This window comes from Monodon monoceros, unplaced genomic scaffold, assembly GCF_005190385.1.
Source record: "Monodon monoceros isolate NGI ecotype Baffin Bay Population unplaced genomic scaffold, NGI_Narwhal_1 Super_Scaffold_22, whole genome shotgun sequence".
NCBI classification, from domain to species: Eukaryota; Metazoa; Chordata; class Mammalia; order Artiodactyla; family Monodontidae; genus Monodon; species Monodon monoceros.
Genome location: NW_021703779.1, coordinates 85,573,136 through 85,590,067, shown reverse-complemented (window position 1 = coordinate 85,590,067; position 16,932 = coordinate 85,573,136). Strand labels below are relative to the sequence as shown.

Here is a 16,932-nt window from a genome sequence, read left to right as displayed (position 1 = left end):
CAAAATAATCACTAACATATTCACTCCCATAGACACCAGAGTTGGACAAGAAAGAGGATGTTTTCCTATCAAATGCCCTCAGGACCCTACAATAAAATTGTCCCTCTCTGTATGTCCCCAGGATAGGTTCCAGCACTTCTTCATTCAAAGCAACTCTCACTTCCTTCCTCCCCTTGCCACTCCCATTGCCACCAGTGAAATTTCACGCCTTTAGCAACTATGCCTGAACTATGGTGGTAACTTCCTAAGTGGTGTTCCAATCTCCAGTGGCCAATCCTGTCCCCACCCCAACTCTGACCCATTCTGCACGCAAGTCAGTCACATAATGTTCCTTTCATCTTGTCACTCCTCTGGTCACAAAAGGCTTTCGTGTCTCCCAGAAGTGGGTAGAATATACAGACGCCTCAGTTTAGAAATCAGGGATCCTCCATGAATGGGACTCACCCAACTGCTGGACTGTATTTTCCATCACTCCCCTCCCCACACTTTGTACTCCAGGCAGGCCAGTCTCCTCTGTGGAGCAAAATTCCCACCTCCATGCCTTTCTTCCCGTCACTCCTCCCTCCTCCAATGCCCTTCTGCCCTGTTTTTATCCTGTCTTTCATGCCCAGCTTACTTAAGTGCCCCCTCCTCTGCAAAACTTTCCCTGAACACTGTTGCATGCAGAAGTTTCTTCTGCCTTTAAGCACTAATGGGAAACAGCTGGCTATGATCATAGGCTCTTGGGTTTTGTTAGTATCTTTTTGTTTCCATACATCTTGCCTTTCCAAATAGATCACAGATTCAAGGACAAAGACGTGTCTTTTTTTTCTGCTTAAAACACACAACTTTATTGATGACATAAAAATAAAGTCTCAAATGTATAAACATAAGTCCACACAAAGGACCAAAGATTACCTTACTTATGAAGAAGCAGCTCAGTTTCTGCTCATGAAGCATACCAAAAATATCTCAATCCAGACAAGGTAAAAATCAACACATGTATTTTCAGTACAAAATTGAATTCATTTGGTGTTCATAAAATGGTCCAGCTAACGACCATCATAAGCAACATCACTTTAGAAATTATAATGCAATTTACAATGTGCATTACTTCCAGGCTGCAAAACCCAAATATTACTCAAATTTGTTTGGAAAATTACAACTAATCAGAGTTTACTTAATAATAGCTCAACTCTTTCTTTCACCTCAGGGTCATTGTATTCTGCTGCTAAGACTCGAAGTTTCTTGGCACATGCTTTAGGTCGTTGGAATATGAAATAAAGGGAATTTTTACTGAACTTGTCCTGGGTAAATACTTTTGCTCTTCTTTTAAAATGGTAATTTATATTTTCAAATAGTGAAAGAGCATTAAGAATATTTTCCTTTGTCTCTTTCTTGCTAAAGATATTAATCAGTGATGCTGGTGCATTGGCAATGAGCAAGTCTTTTGTCATAGATGGATTTTTAGAGAAATTTAAAAGCATTCCCAAAATATGGTCTTTAGTTTCTCCACTTCCCACAGTTAACAAACGAAGAAATTCTGAAATGTAATTTGTAACCATATGCTGATATTCACTAATAATAGTCAGGTGCTTTATCAATCTCAATCCAGCCAGCTGCACATTTGAATTCAAGGGATAGGTGATGGTGTCTTCACATACTTGGTTTAAGTATGTTTTAACCTTCCTGTGATTTTCAGCAGCCACCGAGATGTTATTCAGTGCATTTAAAGCCTTCTGCCTAACACTGGGGTAGGGATTATTGAGCAAGCCTTCAATAATTGAGATTCTACCTGCATTACGAATGACTTCATGGGAGAATGGGTAATCACGGCTGTTATACAGAGCATTATTGGCTATTTCATGAATAGAAGGATCTTCAGTCATCTCAATCATGCAAATGAGTTTTTCAAGCTCTCGTGGATCCATATTAGTTTCATGTCTACAGCGGCAGGCCCAAGGCTGAGTTTTCTCCCCAGACCTGATCTGCTTTCTGAGCTCATCTTCAGGTGGGAAGCAGGATTCATTTTGATATGGAAATTTCATTTCTGTCCAGATCATGGCTCCCGCCCATGACCCCATTCCTGCCCCAGGGACCATAGATGGATATGTGACTCTTGACTCAGCTGACTTTTTGGCTTTAGTCTTAGGTGCAGATTTGTCCTCACTTCTGTTTTCATTACTATCCCAGAAACAAGACTTTACATCGACTCCACCAGCAGCTTCAAGCTTATCCTTGGTGCTGGCCTTACCTCCAGCCCTACGCTCAAAATTGACATCTTTCTCACGCTTAGATCTGAATGCATTACTGTTCTCACTCTCAGCCCAAAACAAGGACCTTAAACTTATCTCCTCAATATCAGGGCTGGACGCTCTACTTAGCTCATCCTCATCTACATCCCCAGCCAAAGTCCAGGACCCCATGCCAGCCTCTTCCCCAACCCCAAGCCTAGACCCTGTAGTGGCTGTATCTCCATCCCAGAGCCAAGACTCCTGCCTGACCTCAGCCCCAACCCCAGCCCCAGCCTCAGCCCCCACACAGGAATCCATACAGGCAGCCTCATCAGATCTGATCCAGGACCCAATACTGTTTTTGTTCTCAGCCCCAAATCTAGAACTAATGAAAGCCTCTTCCCTAACCACTGAGCTGGATTCAATACTGGCCTCATTTTTATCTCCAGGGCTAGACACAATACCAGCTTCTTCCCCTCTCCAGAACCAAGACCCTGTACTAGCCTCACTCCCAGCCCCAAACCAGGATCCTTCATTGGCCTCTGTCCCAGCACTCACCTGAGACCTTCTACTGGTCTGGTCTCCAGGCCTAGCCCAGGAACCTCCACTTTCCTGCTCTTCAGGCCCTAAGCTAGACCCTCTACTGGCCTCATTCCCAGGCTTAGACCCAGCCCAGGATTTTCCACAAGGCTGATCCCCAGTGCCAGCCCAGGAGCCTCCTCCACTGGCCTGATCCTCAAACCCAGGTTTGGAACAGCTACCAGCTTGATTCCCAGCCACAATCCAGGACCTTCCACTGGCCTGACTCCCAGTACCAACCCAGGACCCACCACTGGCCTGGTCTGCAAGCCCTGGACTAGACCCTCCAATGGCATGGTCCTGAGCACCAGACCAGAACGCTCCTCCACTGGCCTGATCCTCAAATCCAGGTTTGGAACAGCTACCAGCCTGATCCCCAGCCCCAGCCCAAGACCCTCCACTGACCTGACTCCCAGTATCAGCCCAGGACCCACCACTGGACTGGTTCATGGGCCCAAGCCCAGGCCCTCCAATGGCCTGGCCACTAGCCCCACCCCAGGAACCTCCTGTATTGGCCTGACTCCCACTGCAAGCATAGAACCATCCAGTGAACTGATCCTTGAGCACTGGCCTGGATCCTCCACTGGCCTGGTCCCCAATGCCAGCCCAGGAATCTCCAACGGACTGGTCCCTGGGCCCCAGTGTAGACCCTCCACTAGCCTGGCCTCCACTAGCCTGGCCCCCACTGTCAGCCCAAGACACTCTTCCAGATTTGGCCTGATCCTCATATCTAGGCTTTGTCTCACCACCAGCCTGATGCCCAGGTCCAACCCAGGACCCTTCATTGGCCTGGTCCACAGCCCCAACCAAGAAACCTCCACTGGCTTGGTCCCCAGAGTCAGCCCAAGACCCTCCACTGGACTGGTCCTCAGGCCCCAACCTAGTCCCTCCACCAGCCTGGCTACCAGCCCCAGCCAAAGACTCTTCTTCACTGACCTGATCCTTAAATCCAGGCTTGGACCCACCACCAGGCTGATCACGAGTCCCAGTCCAAGAGCCCCCACTGGCCTGATCCACGGCCCCCACCAAGAATCCTTCACTGGCCTGGTTCCCAGTGCCAGTCCAGGACCCAACACTGGACTGGTCTGCAAGCCCTGGCCTATACCCTCTATTGGGCTGTTCTCCAGCTGTAACCCAGGACCCACCACTGGACTCATCCACAAGCCCTAGCCCAGACCCTCCACTGGCTTGGTCTGCAGCGTCAGCCCAGGCCCTTCCACTGGACTGGTTTTCAGGCCCCAGCCCAGCTCCAGCCCAGGACACATTTTCATTGGTCTGATGCTCAAGTCTAGGCTTGGATCCACCACCAGACAAATCACTAGTCCCAACCCAGGATGCACCGCCAGACAGATCACTAGTCAGAATCCAGGACCCTCCAGTAGCCTGGTCCACAGCCACAGCCCAGTACCCAATGTTAACCACATTCCCAGCTGTAGCCTGAGCCCAGGACCCTCCATTAGCCTGAATCCCAGCCCCATCCTGGGACCTTCCACTGGCCTGTGCCTCAGCCCCAGCCCAGGATGCTCCATTGGCCTGATTCTCAACCACAGTCCAGGACACTCCAATGGTCTCTCCCCCAGTCCAGGATACCCCACTGGCCTGGCCCCCAGCCCAGGAACTCTCACTGGCCTGAGCTCCAGTCCAGGGCACCACAACAGCCTGGTTGCCAGTGCCAGCCCAAGAAGCCCCACTGGCCTGGTCCTCAGCCACAGTCCAGGACCCTCCAACAGCCTTGTTCCCAGCCTCTACCCAGTAACCCCCACTGGCCTGGCCTGCAGCCCAGGACTGTTCACTGGCATGACTCCCAGCCCAGAGCCCTCCACTGGTCTGGTCCCCAGCTCCAGCCCAGGATTGAATACCAACCTCATTCTCACCCCTAGCTGCACTCCAGGATTCAACATTGGCTTCATTCTCATCATCAGCCCAGGACATGCTATTCTCCCAGTATCCATCCCTAGCCTGAAACCTGAATTTGATCCACCGCTCAGAAGCAATCCAGTCCTCAACACCAATCCCATTCCAGTAGTAGTCATGGACCTTAGGCTGAGACTTTTTGCAGGCCTGAGTGCCTGCCCCACCCTCACTCTCAGAAGTGGGCGTGGCCTTAGCCTTCGGCTTTGGCTTTACAGAGGCATCTCCTGTGGCTTCTGCCTCAGACTTACGCATAGCCTTGTCCTTTGCCCCATACGAGGTCTTACTCTGGGAATGGGCTACAGACTGACGCTGGTCAGAGCCCATCGTACATGCTCCAGCCTCTACCTTAGACTCAGCAACATGATTGCCCCTAACCTTACTCCTGGCACCAAGCAAGGCCTCACCCTGGTAATTGGCCACAGCCTGGGGTGGGGCAGAGCCTGTTGTACCTGGTCCAGTCCCTGCTTTAGACACAGCATTGGGATTGCCCTTGACCTTACTCCTGGCACCAAGCAAGGCGTCACCCTGGGAACTGGCCACAGCCTGCGGCTGAGTAGAGCCTGTTGTATCTGTCTGAGGCTGGGCAGAGTCTGCTGTATCTGGCCCAGCCCCTGCCTTAGGCACAGCACTGGGATTGCCCCGGACCTTATTCTTAGTACCACACAAGGCCTCACCCAGGGAACTGGCTGCAGCCTGGGGCTGAGCAGAGCCCTTCGTATCTGTCTTAGACCCTACCTTAGACACAGCATTGGGATTGCCCCGGACCTTATTCTTAGTACCATATAAGGTCTCACCCTGGGAATTGGCTGCAGCCTGGGGCTGGGCAGAGCCCTTTGTATCTGGCCCAGACCCTACCTTAGACACAGCATTGGGATTGCCCCGGACCTTATTTCTGGCACCAGGTAAGGCTTCACCTTGGGAATTAGATTCAGCTTGGGGCTGAACAGAGCCCACTGTATCTGGCCCAGACCCTACCTTAGACACATCATTGGGATTACCCCTGACCTTATTCTTGGCACCAGGCAAGACCTCACCCTGAGAATTGGCCACTGATTGGGGCTGGACAGTGTTTGCTGTATCTGTTTGAGGCTGGGCAGAACACGTTGTATCTGGCCCAGCCCCTGCTTTAGACACAGCATTGGGATTGCCCCGGACCTTATTCTTAGTAGCAGACAAGGCTTCACCCCAGGAATTGGCCACAGCCTGGGGCTGAGCAGAGCCTGTTGTATCTGTTTGAGGCTGGGCAGAGCCCTTTGTATCTGGCCCAGCCCCCGCCTTAGACACAGCGTTGAGATTGCTCCTGACTTTAATCTTGACACCAGGCAAAGTCTCACCTTGGGAACTGGCCACAGCTTGGGGCTGGGCAGAGTTCTTTGTATCTGGTCCAGTCCCTGCTTTAGACACAGCATTAGGATTGCCCTGGATCTTATTCTTAGTACTACACAAGGCCTCGCCCTGAGAACTGGCCACAGCCTGGGGCTGAGCAGAGCTTGTTGTATCTGTTTCAGGCTGGGCAGAGCCCTTTGTATCTTGCCCAGTACCTGCCTTAGACACAGTATTGGGATTGCCCCGGACTTTATTCTTGACACCAGGCAAGGCTTCCCCTTGGGTATTGGCCATAGCCTGGGGCTGTGCAGAGCTCTTTGCATGTGGCCCAGCCCCTGACTTAGACACAGCATTGGGATTGTCCTGGACCTTCTTCTTGGCACCAGGCAAGGCCTCGCCCTGGGAACTGGCCATTTCCTGAGGCTGACCACAGGCCCTTAGTTCTGCCTTAGCCCCTGCCCCAGAAATGGTATCAGGATCGCCCCTGCCATCAGTCCTGGAATCAGGGAAAATTTCAGCTTGGGCCTTGACCCCAGCTTGAGGCTGTGCACAGGTTTTCATGTCTGCTCCGACCCCTGCCTTACACTTGCCTTTGGCTTTGCCCCTAGCTTTACCTCTGGTACTAGGTAGAGCCTCAGCCTGGCTCTTAGTGGAAGTCTGAGACTGTGCCTTTGTGTCCGTCCCAGCCTCTTCTTTAGACTTGGTGTTGGCATTGCCCTGAGCCTTAATCCTGTCATCAGGCAAGGCATCAGCCTGGACATTGGCCTTAGGCTGAGGCTGTGCATAGGACTCAGTGTCTGTCCCAACCCCCACCTTAGATACGGCATTGGAATTGCCTCTACCCTTACCCCTGGCATCAGACGTAGCCTCAGCCTGAGCACTGGCTACAGCTTGAGGCTGAGCGGCAGCCCTCGTGTCAGCTCCAGTCATTGCCTTAGATGTGACATTGTTATTTCCCCTATCATCAACCCTGGCACTAGACATTGTCTCAGCCTGTTTCTTGGTCACAGTCTGAGATTGCGTAGAAGCACTTGTACCTGCCCCAACCCCTGCCTCACACATGGCATTGGTATTAACCCCAGCATCAACCATTGCCCCAGGCACAGCTTCAGTCTTGGCTACAATCTGAGGCTGAGCAGAAGCCCTCATATCTGCCACAGACCCTGCCTGAGACACAGTTTTGCAGTTCCCCTTGGCCTCAACCCCAGTACCAAGCATGTCGTCAACCTGGATCTTGGCCACAGCCTGAGACAGTGCACAGGACTTCATGTCTGCTCCAGATTCTGCCTTGGACTTGGTGTTATGATTTCCCTTAGCATCAACTGAGGTACCAGACCTGGCCTCAGACTGAGTCTTGGCCACACTCACAGTCTCTTCCAGGGCTCTCAACTTGGTCTCAGCCACACTTCCAATCTTGTTTATGGTACCCATCTTGGCCACTTCCCTGATTACTGCCAAGGCCTCATTCTGTGTCACCATCACTCTGTTCATTTCTGTCTCTTTTTCAGCCAATATACGAGTTTCTGCTTTGGTCTGGGTCATTGCTTCTTTCTTGGTCTCTGCCCTAGCACCAAGTGCCCAAGCTTTAGCCTTGGTCTGGGTCACTGCCTCTTTCTTGACTAGTCTCCCAGACTCAGAGTCAGTTTGGGTCACTGCTTCTTTCATGGCCACTTCACTGGCTTTGGCCTCAGTCAGAATCACTGCCTCTGTTATGACCACTGTTCCAGCCACTGTCTTGGCCTCAGATTGGGTCTCTGTCTCTGCCTCAGCCCATGCCTTGGCTTGAGAGTTGGCTTTGATTCTGGCTGTAGCAGTGGTATTAGTCTCTACTTCAGCCCCAGCCCCACCTCCTGCTCCAGTTCCTGCTCCAGTCTTGGGCTTGGATCTAGTCTCAATCTCTGTCCCAACCATGGCTTCACACATCGCCAAGGTCTGGTTCTGTATCCCAACCACAGTCTCCATTTTGACTCTGGACCCATTTCTGGCAAGTCTCCTCACACTCTGGGCTCTTCCCTTGGTTAATCTGTAAATGCAGTAGCAAGCACCAGCCCAGATCATCAGTCCTGCGGTCACCCAGCCCACTTCCTGAACACGACCCATGTAATCACCCTTGCTGAAGACACGAACAAGGTACAGAGGGGCTCAATCAGGCTGCGAAAAGTGGGTAGTAGGTCTGCGCATAGGCCTGTGAGGGTGTTGGTCTTCAGCCACTCAAAGGCCACTACAGTTGCCACTGGAGGTGGACCTAGAAGTGGAGGAAGGAAATGCACTAAAATTTCTCTTCTAATTCTGTGCATCACACAGATAGATACAGAAGGACAGGAAAGTGTAAAAATGATGTGCTTGGTGGAAGAAAAGGATGATTAGCAAATGCTCTCTCCACCCCTTTTATTTTATCTCCTCTCCATCTTCCCCAGTGCCCAACAATTTCCCCCAAGGTACTTCTGTACACATTTCCTTATACCAAATGAACAGTGGAAAGGATGGTGGTAAGGCTGACTATGAATGGTAAAGACTGGGAAGCCCTCAGACTTCGATTTTTACTGGACCTACTCTGGTCACCACTCCCACAGGTCCCCACCCTCATACCAACCTGTAATGATCAAGGCAGTTCCCTCCTCTTTCCTTCTCTTGATTGGAGATATACCCTAAAGTAGATCTATAAACTCATGAGATCTGTGGACCTAGAGACAGACAGATAGACAGGCGGAAGTGAAGATTTTGCTCTTGTTGTGACAGATATATTATTAGCAAACTACCTCTCTATCCCCTTCAATTCGCCCCACTCCCTGTGCCAAAATAAAGGTGAAGGTGTGGGGTAAGTGAAGAGATAGTGGGAAAAGTGACTGGAAAAAGGAGAGACTGAGGATCCTCCAGACTGGACACTGGCCCTACTGGATGGGCACTGGTCTCCAGCAACCCACCTTTGATGTCTACCCAGCCAGTCCCCAGCCTCTTACCAGTCTATACTGATCAGGGATAATTTCCTTCTTGTTTCTTTGCTTCCAGTGATCTCAAACCTTTCAGACCTGTAGACCAACCTGTGGACAAGTAAACAAACAGATAGTAGAGACCAGATCCTTCACAGAACAAACAAGCACCTTGATCCCTGACTCCAGTCCCTGCCTTGTGAGAGCACATGTCCAGTTTGCTAATATGATCCATCCTTTCAAGTCTTCTCTCTGTCACACTCCGGCCCACCCTTACCCCAATATTTCTACTATTTCCTGCACTGAAATCAGTAGTGGGGGTAGCAACACTGTGGAAATCTGGCAGAGTGTAGGAGAGGCAGAAGAACCCTCCACTGAGAGGACCGTCTCAAGTCTCAGCCACCTCATATGCCCACCCTCTCTTGTTACCCCCAGGCACTGCCCATCTTCACACCAACCTCCATGGTCCCAGGCCAGTCTCCCAATTTCCCTTGCTTTCAGTGGTAAACAGCCCTACTATCGCCCTATGGGAAGACCTAGGAAAAAACAGAGAAAAAAGGGAAGGTGAAACTTGAGTGCTTGTGACATCCCAGCATCTGAAACATGGGTCCCAGTACCTGCCTTACTGGATTTAGAGATCTGTTCTCTGGCAAGCAAAACCTAGGGCTTCTCCAGCACTGAAATGGGCAGGGTGGAAAGGGGAGGCAGGAAAAAGGGGAGAGACAGAGGTGAATTATTCTAAAACCACCTGTAGGGTTCTAGGGCTTCTCCCAAAAGTCCATCTTTTCCTTCACCTGTGCGGACAGGTGGGAAAATCTGAAAAACTGGAAAACCAGGAGACACATAGAGGCCCCCATATCCCATATTCTAGAATCACAGCCTACTGCCATCTACTTCTCTTTAAACCCATCTCTAGGAATCTCCAGCATAAGAGACAAGGTGTGTGTGTGGTGGAGGGAGGCTTTTGCTTCTGCAAAATCACCATCCCTGCCCCACAAAGGCTATCTCCAAAAAAAAAAAAAAAAATAATTTTTTGGAAAAAAAATTTTATTTTTTGAGGCACAAATAAAAGCATCCCTAGAAAAGTTGCCGTCTTTATTGGTCTTCAACATACACTTTACGTTAAAAAGCCCAAGCTTGGTAAGTAAACGCAGTTTAGGGAAAGTCCACTATAGCCCCACCCTATATCCCAACCAAATAGAGGCGCCTAAGTTCCTGTCACAGAGAATATTCATAGAGCGCTTCAACTGTTCACAACGGGTGCCTGTGCCCACACTAACCTCCGCAGATCCTGTGCAGTTGTCTCCTTTCCTTCTTCCCTCGCCTTGCCGCGAACAGTGCCACCCCGAATTACTGTCTTCAGATAGGAGATAGTAAAGGCACTGAGCGCTGGGACCAGTACCCAGGACACAGATCCCAACGCTGGATTCAGGAACCCAGTTATCAAACGTCCCTCCCCACATTGCAAGACGCCACCCTCACCAACCCTGCCGTCCAGTCACTAAGGCCCACCATTTTCTCTGCAAACGCCACCGTGGCGTGTCCCTTCCACTGAAATGAGCAGGAAGCGGAGCAGGCGTGTGTGGTCTGTGATTAGATTCAGAGAGAATGGGGCATCTCAATCTCTGCATTTCCCTCTTGAGACACTCCCCCCACCATTCGCCCTGTCAAAGCTCACGGTTCCCCAGCACAGACGTAGGGAGGAGGAGGAGGGCTCGGGAGAATCTGAGCGAAGGCTCTGGGAACTTGAGCCTGCTTTGTCCGCCACCCCCCGACCAGCTCCGGGGATCCGCAGTCCGCTGCCGCCCTGGCTTTGGCGCACGGGGCCCTTACCTGCTCCGCTTCCCCCGGGCCCGATGCCAGCCCGCCGTTCGCAGGGCAGCGGGGAGCTGGTACCCAGACACGAGTGACGACTGCACCGAAAGCTGCGTCGCTCTGCAGCTCCCGGTCACGTGAGGGCCCCGCGTCACCGCCTAGCTCGCCCTCCGATCCCCCCCCCCGCAACCAGGGCCGGCGGGGAGTTCAACAGGACCCTCCCCTCCACCTCCGCGCGCAAGATCTCCCCCTCCACCCAGCTGTGCGCGAGGCCCGGTCACTCAGCTCCTTTCCCTCCAATCTGAGAGCCCACAAGTGGCATCACCTCCCTGCGGCTGGAGTTTGCCCTTCTCCTGTTACCAGGGAGGGTCTGCGTCCCCCATCCACCCTCAGGCCTTGGCTCAGGCCTTTTCGGCTGCTCCTTTGAGGACTCTCTCTTTCTCTCTTACGCTGTTAAGACTAGCGTCCCCATTGGATACGTTGCTGCACCAAAATGGGCTAGGGAAGAGGTGTCAGGAAGGGGAGCAGAGAGTGCAAGGAGAGGTTTAACTTTCTTTTTTATGTTCCTTTTTTTTCCCTTTTAACGTCACATTCATTGTTTTTGTAATGGGGAAATGGCGTCAAGCCATTTTCGTTTGACATTTACAAATTAGGTTGTAAAAATAACAAAAGACTCATCCATTTGTTGACGTTATTTTGTGCCACATTAAGAATGTTTTCGAATTGCTATAAATTATTTCACAGCTTTCAAAACAGACTGGTAATTATTAACATTTTAAATATAAAATTTTCCTGAACAAAACCAATAGGTTTTCAATGTGACCTATAAATTCATCTTTGGAAAGACCAATCTTGGCAATTTTACACAAGCGATTTACAACTTTTCGAAGTTCTGGTTGAATTTATTGATGATCTTGTGTCAGGTGTCTGAGAACTTCTTCATAGATGACTCCTGGGTGATGGAATGGAGGCCCCACTCCTGATGAACCCAGCGCCTGAAAACTAGTGACTTCCCAGATTAACCTGTTTTCCACTCAAGGAGTTTTATTGGGATTTTACATAAGCGTGTGATCAAATCAGTCTCATCACACCCAGGAAAGGACCAACTGTGCTATCCCACTAATGGAAATGAAGCTTAACAGGTGGATTTTCATTAGATCATGACACTGGTGAGATATCTCCACTATCTGCCATTCATGCACCGTATGTCCCCATAGCAGCTGGGACCTAACCCTAACCCTAGCAGCGGGGGGCATACAGTGTTCAGCATCTTTCAGTAGAGATAGGGGGTAAGGTCTGTGGCTGACTATGGATCTGTGGGCGATACTCCTGAAATCCATGTCATTTTTCTCTCACAAAAAGCAGTTTACAGGATCCCAAGCAGTCGCCAGGGGGAAGTCCCTGCCTTCTGTTACAGTTTCACTGCACCACCCATACAAGCCCCTCAGAATAATCCCAGAACTCAGGGACAAAGTATGCAGAACTTAGTCCCCAGACATCCAGCTGCCCCTGCTGGGGAGTCATACTCTAAATATAGACCCTTCAGGCAGCCTCTTTCTTCGGTTGAAATCTGACACCCCAGCAGGAAGCTCCCTGCCTGAGGGGCCCCTGTGTGGGGGAGGCCCTTCTAGGAGGTGAAACAGGAAGCCCAGAGTGCCTTAGACCCTTACTAATGGCTTTTCAGAACTCAATCGACTGTGACCAATTTATGTTCCCCATCAGAGGGAAACATTTAGAAATTGACTATGAAGACATTTAAAATTTTAGTAAACTTAAAAACACAAACTCATGAGGATAGGATGTCAAACAGCTTATTTGTAATAATCTAAAAACTCTTACAAATCATTAATAAAATGGTAAGCCAATAGAAAGCATGCCAAAGATGCAAATGGATTTGTTTGCAGAAAAGAAATACCAATGACGGATAAACATATGAAGAAAAGCTCAACTTCAAAGAAATGCAGATCGAAACAACTATGTGTTGCCATGTTTCATCTAGGAGTGCCAAAATTTAGAAATTTGATAATGTTATTGACTGGTTTATGGGGAAATGGGCACTCCCACGCTCTGTTGGAGGCAGATACTGTGATGCAACAGTTTTACAGAGAGCTATTTGGCAAAATCTATTATATGATAAATATAATATCCCACAAATTCTTTGAGCAATTCTATTCCTAGGAGTTTAGCCAGCCTGATACTTACACAGTTTCACAAAGATTCATATACTAGGATATCTATTGCAGTGCTTGCAAAGGTTAAAACAACCGAAGCAACATAAAAAGTCCATCAGTAGGGAAAACATTAAATACATTAGGTTAAATTTATGCAATACGGCTGATAAAAAGATTTAGATCTACGTATCCTGATGGAAAGATACTTAAGGTATTTTACTGTTTGCTTATTTTCTATTAAACTATTTGTTTATTTGTAATTGCACGCAAATTCTGCAAGAATACATTCTAGTATAAGATTCAAACCCAGAAAAAGCACTAGTACAGCTTTAACACCACTGTCCTCATCAAAGCACAGTTACCTCCCCTTTTTATAAATTTTCTGTGTTAAATGCTTTTCTATACATTACACATACATGTCTTATTAAAATATATAAATGGGTCTCTTCAATAAGTGGTGCTGGAGCTTGCCTGGTGGCACAGTGGTTAAGAATCCGCCTTTTAATGCAGGGGGCACGGGTTCGAGCCCTGGTCCGGGAAGATCCCACATGCTGCGGAGCAACTAAACCCGTGTGCCACAACTACTGAGCCTGCACTCTAGAGCCCTCAAGCCACAACTACTGAAGCCCGCGTGCCTAGAGCCCGTGCTCCTCAACAAGAGAAGCCACTGCAATGAGAAGCCCGCACACCACAACGAAGAGTAGCCCCTGCTCGCCACAATTAGAGAAAGCCCACGCACAGCAACACAGACCCAACACAGCCAAAGATAAATTAATTAATTAACTAACTAATTTTTTTTAAAAGTGGTGCTGGAAAAACTGGACAGCTACATGTAAAAGAATGAAATTAGAACATTCTCTAACACCATATACAAAAATAAACTCAAAATGGATTAAAGACCTAAATGTAAGACTGGATACTATAAAACTCCTAGAGGAAAACATAAGCAGAACACTCTTTGACGTAAATCACAGCAATATTTTTTTGGATCCGTCTCCTAAAGTAAGTCTTGATTTCCACTATTCATTCCCTCTAAAAGCAAATCATAATTTTTTACCACTGAATTTGAATTTCAGACAAAATGGATCATATAAGTTATCAAAATTGGCTCAAGAAGAAGTAGAAAACCTGAATAGACCAATAACCAATGAAGGTGATAGCCTGTTCCACATCGCCTCCTTCAGAGGGACCACTGCCTCTTTCCACGTTCCTAGCTAAAAGTAAAAGCTTTACTTTTTAAACTTTTCCACTAAAAATAAAAGCCAAAGTTGTAAGATTTCTAGCAGAAAACATAGAGGAACATATTCATTACCTTGGAGTAGGCAAAGATGTCTTGGACAGGATACAAGGAGCATTAATAATAAAAGAGAAAGGTAGACTTTATCAAAATATAAATTTTCTGTTCATCTGTACACATTATTAACAAAATGAATATGCAAGCCACAGACTTGGAAAAAATTATATATGCAGTTCATATATCTGACAAAGGACTTTTATCCAGCATATGTAAAGACATACAAATGAACAATCAAAAGGAGAACCCAATGTAAAATTGGGCACAAACTTAAATGGACACTTCACAAAAGAAGATACCCAATCCTCAACATCTTTAGTAATCAGGGAAATGCAAATTGAAACCACAATGAGATATCACCACACACCCACTAGAACGGCTAAAGCCAAAGACTAACACCAAATGTTGGTGAGAATGGAGAAGCCAGAACTCTAATATATTGCCATTAGGGGTGTAAAATGGTACAAGCACTTTGGAGAACTTTTCTGCAGTTTCTTACAAAGTTTAATGTTCACTTACCCTACAAACCAACAGTTTCACTTCTGAGTATTTAGTAAAGAAAAATGAAAACATATGTCCACGCAAAGACTTGCACATGAATGTTTATATTAGCTTAATTCATAATAGGCTAAAACAGAAAACGACAGGAGAAAGGATAAACAAATTGTTGTATGTATATACAATAGAATACCACTCGTAATAAAAAGTAATGAAATACCGATACATGCAACAAGATGGATAAATCTGAAAAGCAGTATGCTGAATGAAAGAAGCCAGACACAAAGGAGTACTGTAGCATTCCATTTATATGAAACAGAGAACAAACAAAACTAATTTGTGATGATAAAAATGAGAAAGTGGTTGTCTGGGAGATAGAGGGGAATTAACTGGAAAGAGGTACAAGGGCTCTTTCTGGCGTGATGGAAATATTCTGTATCTTGGTTTGTGTGGTAGTTACATGGTTATACACAATTGTTAAAACTCTAAAAACTGAACATTTAAGATACGTGTGATATATTGCATATAAATTATACCTCAGTACACACCAATTTCTTCCCCAGAGAGGGTTGCCTTATTAGTTTGGGTATAGCACAACAGACCTTTTTCTATGAATTAAGTACACATATGTGTACCTACAGAAATACTGTTGGGGGGCATCATATTGTACATATGTTTCACAACTTGATGGTTTTTGCTCATCAATGTATCTTGGAGCTCTTTACATGTCAGTAAATGTGGATCTTTTTAACTGTTGTATTGTATTCCATAGTGTGGCTATAGCATGGTTTATTTACCTATTCCTCTACTGATGGACATTTATGTTTCCTTTAATTTTGAATAATATTAAACAATACTACAAAACTTATCTTTGAAAATTTTGCCAATTGGAAAACTGAGAAGTGGTATAGCAGTGTTGTAGATTACATTTTGCTTTTAAGTAGTGAGGTTGTGCATTTGTTCACATGTGTGTTGGACATACATAGCTCTATGAATTGCCTGCTCACATCCTTTTTCTATTTTTCTGTTGTATTCTTTATCTTATTGTCTTTGCAGAAGAGCTGTATTTAGTGTGGATAGAACTTGTTTCTCTCTTTATTATGTTACAAATATTTTCTCCCACTTTGTAGCTTGTTTTGATATTGTTTATGTTGTATTTCCACGTACTGAAGTTTTTCAATTTTGATGTGATCAAGTGAATTGTTTTTTTCATTTATGGAATTTTTAACTTTAAAAATGAAAAATTACATAGTTATTGACTATATTCCCCACACTGTACATTTCATAACTGTGACTCATTTATTTTGCAACTGGAAGTTTTTACCTCTTAATCTCCCTGACCTACTTTCCTCCACCCACCCTCCTTTCTTCTGGCAACAACCTCTGTATCTATAACTTTGTTTCTGTTTTCTTATGTTTGTTCATTTGTTTAGTTTTTCAGATTCTACATGTAAATGAAATCATACAGTACTTGTTTTTCTCTGACTTATTTCACTTAGCATAATACCCTCTAGGTCCATCCATGTTGTCACAAATGGCAAGATTTCATTCCTTTTAATGACTGAGTAATATTCCATCATATATATATATATGTATGTATGTATGTATGCCACATCTTCTTTTTTCCATTCATCACTTAGGTTGCTTCCATATCTTGGCTACTATAACTAATGCTGCAATGAACATAGGGGTGCATATATCTTTTACTGTTTTTGTTTTCTTTGGATAAATACCCAGGAGTGGAATTGCTGGATCATATGATAGTTCTACTTTAAATTTTTTGAGGAACCTCCATAATATTTTCCATAGTGGCTGCACCAATTTACAATCCCACCAACAGTGCATGAGGGTTACCTTTCCTCCACATCCTCCTCAACACTTGTTATTTCCTGTCTTTTTGATAATAACCATCCTAATGAGTATAAGGTGATATCTCATTGTGGTTTTGATTGCATTTCCCTGATGATTAGTGATGGTGAGCACCATTTAATGTGCCCGTTGGTCATCTGTATGTCTTCTTTGGGAAAAAAATGCATATTCAGATCCTCTGCCCATTTTTTAATCGAGTTGTATGTTTGATGTTGAGTTGTAGGGGTTCTTTGTAAATTTTGGATATGAACACCTTGTCTACATACCATTTGCAAATATCTTCTCCCATTCAGTAGGTGGCCTTTTCGTATTGTTGATTGTTT

General features: G+C 46.6%; 2 protein-coding genes across 2 annotated transcripts in view; both read right to left on the bottom strand.

The window, feature by feature from the left end:
* ARMCX1 (armadillo repeat containing X-linked 1) overlaps positions 1-9,052 on the bottom strand; it is a 36,332-nt gene extending 27,280 nt beyond the window's left edge. The window contains exons 1-2 of the mRNA XM_029240843.1: positions 8,993-9,052; positions 8,626-8,716 (exon numbers count right to left, since the gene is read on the bottom strand). The gene's annotated coding sequence lies outside the window, so the exon portion shown is untranslated. The remainder of the gene's footprint in view (positions 1-8,625; positions 8,717-8,992) is intronic.
* Positions 813-9,030, bottom strand: ARMCX4 (armadillo repeat containing X-linked 4). The gene is made up of 3 exons (XM_029240842.1): positions 8,993-9,030; positions 8,626-8,716; positions 813-8,277 (listed from the first exon to the last, which is right to left on the bottom strand). The coding sequence occupies exon 3, from the start codon at positions 8,130-8,132 to the stop codon at positions 1,149-1,151; it is 6,984 nt and encodes a 2,327-aa protein (XP_029096675.1). The 5' UTR covers positions 8,133-8,277; positions 8,626-8,716; positions 8,993-9,030; the 3' UTR covers positions 813-1,148.
* Positions 9,053-16,932: the final 7,880 nt, after the last annotated feature.

Excerpts from the sequence above, each read along its gene's own strand:
- ARMCX4 (XM_029240842.1), bottom strand. The coding sequence starts at position 8,132 with ATGGGTCGTGTTCAGGAAGTGGGCTGGGTGACCGCAGGACTGATGATC.